Source organism: Calcarisporiella thermophila, assembly GCF_041956535.1.
Source record: "Calcarisporiella thermophila strain CBS 279.70 unplaced genomic scaffold VTP21scaffold_29, whole genome shotgun sequence".
In the NCBI taxonomy this organism is placed as follows: domain Eukaryota; kingdom Fungi; phylum Calcarisporiellomycota; class Calcarisporiellomycetes; order Calcarisporiellales; family Calcarisporiellaceae; genus Calcarisporiella; species Calcarisporiella thermophila.
Window position 1 is genome coordinate 366,944 of NW_027192219.1, and position 5,844 is coordinate 372,787.

Sequence of the window (5,844 nt, forward strand, 5' to 3'; positions counted from 1 at the left end):
TGTAACAGTTCAACAACTGTCAGAAATGTTATCCCTTATTAAAGAATGGGGAAAGGTCATATTATTATTAAAACTGTCCAAAACATACTGTAATGAATGAGTCGTATCCTCACCTTATTAAAGAATGGGGAAAGGTGAGGAACCCAAAAATCAAGGAATTAGGAAATATATAAAGAAGAATTCAAGAAAAACAAAGCTGCATCACAGAACTAGATCGTAATTTAATAATTAAATGAAAGAAACGAGTATATGTGAGTATAAAATGTATTAAATGAATGGTGTAAAAAAGGGGTCGGAGCTTGGTCGTGTTACATTACTCCCTTCCCATAGGAAGAGCTGACCCAGCGGCTTGTGCTTCATATGTCGCGATCGCTCCTGCGGCGCCGGTTAGATTCTCCAGGGGTTCCCAGGTAGCTTCGTATTGAGGGTAGCCCAACCATTTGACGAGATATTGTATTTGGCCTCTGTAAGTGCGCTTGTCTTGAATTTCCTCGACCTCGTACACTGGGGAATTCGTGTCGTCATAGATGGGAGGAGGGCGTGAAATGTCTTGATTTTCCAAGTCTGCCGGCGTTTCTATGTATGGTTTGAGGGAAGAGACGTTAATGACAGGGTGAATCCCGATTGTGGGCGGAAGATCTAGTCGGTAGGCATTATCGGAAAGTTTCTCTGTGATCTTGTAGGGTCCAATGTACTTTGGTAAGAGCTTCCTGGACGGGCGGTTCCGACTGTTCGGAATCGAAATATTAGCGGTACTGAGCATAACTAAACTCCCCGCGTCAAAGGTCTGGCGTCGACGTCTCTTGTTGTAATTCTTCTCCTGTCTTGATTGGGCTAGTTGAATTGAGTCTTGAGCTGCACATATGTTTGCGGAGAGAGCGGAAATAAATTCTTCTACTGCCTGAACGTTGGTAGGGGACTGTGACGTTTGTTGTAAGTTGGCTGGGATTATCGGGTCGCGACCAAGGTCCAGGAAAAAGGGAGAGAATCCTGTGGTTGTATGGATAGCATTATTATAAGCGAACTCAATGGGTGTCAAGAACTCATCCCAATTATCTTGTCTGTAGGAAACATAGTGTCGGAGCATCTCTTCAAGAGAGCGGTTTATTCTCTCTGTTTGGCCGTCGGTTTGTGGATGGAAGGCGGTAGACATAGTGAGTTTGGTCCCTAAGCATTTGAACAACTCTTGCCAAAAGGAGCTTGTGAACTTGCTGTCGCGGTCGGTGATGATGACGCGCGGTAATCCGTGTAATCGAAATATATTGTTGAAAAAGAGCCGTGCTACTTCGGGAGCTGTAACGGTGCCCTTAGTCGGTACGAAGTGAGCGCGCTTAGACAGTCTATCCACGAATACTATTATTGAGTCGTAACCAGACTTCGCCTTGGGTAGACCCACAATGAAGTCCATGCTGATTTGTTCCCATCGGTCGTGCGGGACGGGAAGCGGAAGTAAAAGGCCGGCGGGTTGTTTGTTTGTCGCCTTGTTTCGTTGACATAACTCACAGCTGGAAACATATCTTTTCGCGTCGCGGGAAAGTCGAGGCCAATAGTAGTTCTTCCGGAGTTGAAGATATGTTTTATCGTACCCGGGGTGACCTGAAATAGGGATGTCGTGTGTCTCTTGCAAGAGTTTAAGGCGCAGATTATTATGGTTTGGGGCGCACAAGCGGAATGAGCCGTCGCTGGCGTCGTGGAAATAAATGAGATCACCTCGTAGCTCGAATCGACTGATTTTTGCCTTGTCGAAGGTGTTGAGGGAGTTAGGAGGCGTCTTTAGGAGTCTGGCAATTTCGTCGAAGTATGGGTCGTGTTGATAACCCTGGATGAAATCGGACAGGAGCTCTGGAGAGGTATTAACGGTCGAAATGAAGTTGACTTGCTTAAGTGGATACCGAGAGAGAGGGTCGACGTTGCTATGCTTCTTCCCAGGTTTGTGCTTTATCTTCATGAATTCACGATAGGGTTGGATTTCCATAGACCAGCGATTCAGCCGAGGATTTGGAGTCTTAAAATCGAAGAGCCATTGCAATGCGCTGTGATCGGTGATCAGCTCGAACTGTGAACCATCAAGATATGGGTGAAGCTTGCGTAGGGCCCAGATGACGGCTAAGCATTCTCGCTCGGTAGCGCTGTAGTTTTGCTCAGCTCGTTGAAGTTGTCTAGAGAGATAGCAGATAACACGTTCCTTGCCATCCCCCTATTTCTGACCTAGGACAACTCCAAGTCCTATGGCGCTAGCGTCAGTGTATACCACGAATGGCTTAGAATAGTCTGGTTGTGCGAGGATAGGGGCCGACGTTAACTTCTCCTTTAATGTCTCGAAAGCACTCTGGTGTTCGTCGGTCCATGAGAATAAATTATCCTTTTTGAGTAGTCGGGTCAAGGGTCGAGCTATAGTTGCGAAATCCTTTACGAAGCGTCTATAGTAGGTAGCGAGGCCAAGGAATTGTCGGACATCCTTTGCGGACTCCGGAGTTGGCCAATCTCTAACTGCGCGGGTTTTTTCCGGCTGAGTGGCTAAGCCAAGGTTAGAGACCGCGTAACCCAGGGCTGTGATTTGTTGGTAAAAGAGATAAGATTTCTTGAGGCTTAGCGTCAGGCCGGCACGGATGATGATACGTAAGACAGTCTCGCAGTGTTGGAGGTGCTCTTCGAACGTCTTGCTTGAAACAATTAAGTCATCTATATACACGATTGCAAAGTCCCATTTGCATTGACCCAGGAGTCTGTCCATCAGGCGTTGAAACACGGCTGGACCGTTTTTGACTCCAAATGGCATTCTTGTAAACTCCTTGAGTCCTTGATGAGTCCGAAAGGCGGTCTTCTCTCTGTCATCGGCGGTTGCGAGAGGTACCTGGTGGAAGCCTTTGTTAGCATCGAAGGTTGAAAACCACGATTTACCCGAGAGGTGGGTGAGTAGGTCGTCCACACGCGGAATTGGGTAGCTGTCTGTCACCGTGACGCTGTTCAACTTGCGGTAGTCGACACAAAAACGCAGCCCCCCGTCTTTCTTGCGGACAAGGACTACTGGTGCTGCCCATGGTGAGTGCGAGTCTCGAATTATGCCTTGTGATTCCAGCTCAATGATTTGGTCTTCTATTGCCTTCCTCTCGCGTGGCGATGCCCGATAAGGTGGCAGTGAGATTGGCTCGGCATTGCGCGTGTCTATCCTCATGCTGACCACGTCGGTAAAACCCACTCTGTTGTTGTAAGCGAAAGCATGCCGGTTTTCCCACAAAAGGTTGACGACCTTTTCCTTCTGTTCGTCGGTGAGCTCGGGGTTGAGATTAGCTTCAGCAAGTATTTGCTCGAATGCGCACCTTTCTTGGTCGGCGTCGAGAGTGCAGGTTGAGTAAGTTGAGAGTTGCGCCGTTATAGTTAGAGGGGTAACTGTGGCTAACGTTTCCCCTTTCCGTAGCGTGATCGGGGAGTCTTGTGCATTTATTACTTCAATGCACGGGGTCGGCGCGTCCGTTTTAACGACGGTGTGAGCGGCGCGGACAAGTGTTTCACCTCCTCTTAAGTCGACTGGGGTCATAAGAGCATCCTCTGTAGAAATTCGCTCGACGAAGTTCACTGGGACAATCGTTCGGTGGCCCGGTTTAATCGTGGTGTCCCTGGCTGCCGTGGCTCTTGTCGAGGAAGGTGGAGCGGCGGTTGGGGAGGTTGGAGTCGGAGGGTTGGCCTGTTTGTGTTTCACGAAGCCGATCTCGTAATTTGGGTAGTCCAGGAAATAGAAGTACCTTTGCGCATTGCTCGTCTCCATCTTGCGTGGGATCAGATCATCGTTTCCGATAAGGATTCCAGCCGGGAGGTTGTCGAGTACCGCGAATTTTATCACTGTCCTGAATTTTGGACCCGAGGCTGGAGTAAAGAGTAGCTCTACTTCGATTTCTCCTATCGGTTTGGTTGGTGGTCCCAGGCCCCGGACGGTTATGTTCGGTGGCGGATCGAGTTGGGCAGTTGGGTTGAGTGCTTTCAGGAGATTGTGATCCATCAGCGAGATTTCTGAGCCTTGATCGAGGCATACTGTAGTATTCTGACCAAAAACTTGGGCGTTGACAAAGTTTGACTTGTTCATTTCCTGGAAATTCGGCGGATATTCCGGTTTGATGTCGATTATGAGGGATTCCGGATGTTCATCTAGCGCGCTCGACACCCTCAGAGACGGCGCGCTGGGTGAAAATGCGTTGTGTTGGTGTTTGGAGTGGCTATTATAGTGTTCGAATAGCGAACTTGGTCTTCATCAGGAGAGATGTCCTCGTTTCGTTGCTCGATTGGAGAGTCCGAGTGGGTTTCCACGTTGTAGGCTTGTCTCACGTTATGGTGTGGCTGTTTGTTTGTTGGGGTGGAGCTTGGGTTGGCGATTGCCCTTTCTGGATGATTTCCCATGAGCTCAGGACACTCGAATCTCCAATGGTCCCCTCTGCAGTCCGGGCAAGGGTACGGAGGTTTGCCTCTCCAGAACGGCCTGTTTTGGGCTTGCTTAGGTCGCTTTTCATTGTCCCGAGGATTGTCTGGCGTTAGTTCTTTATCGGGGACTAGATCGATGAGAATCCGGCGGAGATCTTGGGCCTTTGCGTTGGGAGTCAGGTGTGCCTTTGCGAGGTTCCTGATATTCCTCGGTAATCCATTGAGGATCTCGCAAATCATCACTTTGTGGCTGTTCTCTCCGTATACCCGTCGCGCCAACGAGTATTTGTCCCGATAATAATTCAGAATTGATTCCTTGCCATCAAAGATGCGGTGTCGGAGTTTTAGTGCAAGTTGTGCCTCGTAATCAGGGGGCCTGAAATAGTCGCGTAAGGCGGCGCACCATTCGTCCCAGGTAGTTAGGGCGCAACGCTGTTCTTCTCCGAGATCGAAGAACCAGTCGAGAGCTTCTTCCTTCAATACATTTGGTAGCATCAGAATGACTTCGTAATCGGAGGTCCTGCTGCAACTCTTCATCTGGCTGACCCTTTCGATCCAAAGATCAACGTCCTCCGAAATAGTGCCTTGGAATATAGGTATGTCGTTAATATCTAGGCGTCGAGGTCTGTCGCTGTTATCAGTGCCAAAGGAATGGTTGTGTCGGATTGCCAAAAGATCGTCGTCGTGCTTTTTTTCGATTGGGGACGGACTGGCGTATTCAGGAGAGATTACTTGGGTAGGAACCTGTGGTTTCTCCAAAATCCTCCCGAACATGTTTAGCATCTGTTCCATCGCTGAAGATTGCCGTTGTTGGGCTTCGGACAGTTGCTTCAAGATTTCTGATTGTTGCTTTAGCAGCAAATGAACGGTGGTTTCCTCTTGTGAAGAGGCTGGGGCAAGAGTTGCCGTAGTGGGCGATGAGGTTGAGTCGGCGGGGCGACTGCCAGATGATTCCGCGGTGTTTACAGAGTCGCTGCGTAACACGCGGGTTGAAGATTGTATTTCGCGGGCGCGGCCCGAAGTTGGAAGTGTAGGAGGCATTAAGAAGGATATACACTCAGGAATTTGCTATTCTGGTATCTCGTGTATACCCGGGTTCTCCACCAGTGTAACAGTTCAACAACTGTCAGAAATGTTATCCCTTATTAAAGAATGGGGAAAGGTCATATTATTATTAAAACTGTCCAAAACATACTGTAATGAATGAGTCGTATCCTCACCTTATTAAAGAATGGGGAAAGGTGAGGAACCCAAAAATCAAGGAATTAGGAAATATATAAAGAAGAATTCAAGAAAAACAAAGCTGCATCACAGAACTAGATCGTAATTTAATAATTAAATGAAAGAAACGAGTATATGTGAGTATAAAATGTATTAAATGAATGGTGTAAAAAAGGGGTCGGAGCTTGGTCGTGTTACAGTTTCCATCTT

The 5,844-nt window shown here is 48.1% G+C and overlaps 2 protein-coding genes across 2 annotated transcripts; both read right to left on the minus strand.

Moving 5' to 3' along the window:
* Positions 1 to 313: 313 nt before the first annotated feature.
* Positions 314 to 4,081, minus strand: VTP21DRAFT_6887 (uncharacterized protein; the record flags this gene model as incomplete). The annotated part of the gene is made up of 2 exons (XM_069397566.1): positions 314 to 2,145; positions 2,209 to 4,081. 2 exons carry the CDS (start codon positions 4,079 to 4,081, stop codon positions 314 to 316), a joined length of 3,705 nt encoding a protein of 1,234 aa, XP_069246703.1.
* Positions 4,082 to 4,161: 80 nt separating this feature from the next.
* On the minus strand, positions 4,162 to 5,454 carry VTP21DRAFT_6888 (uncharacterized protein; the record flags this gene model as incomplete). Its single annotated transcript, XM_069397567.1, has 1 exon — positions 4,162 to 5,454. One exon carries the CDS (start codon positions 5,452 to 5,454, stop codon positions 4,162 to 4,164), a length of 1,293 nt encoding a protein of 430 aa, XP_069246704.1.
* Positions 5,455 to 5,844: the final 390 nt, after the last annotated feature.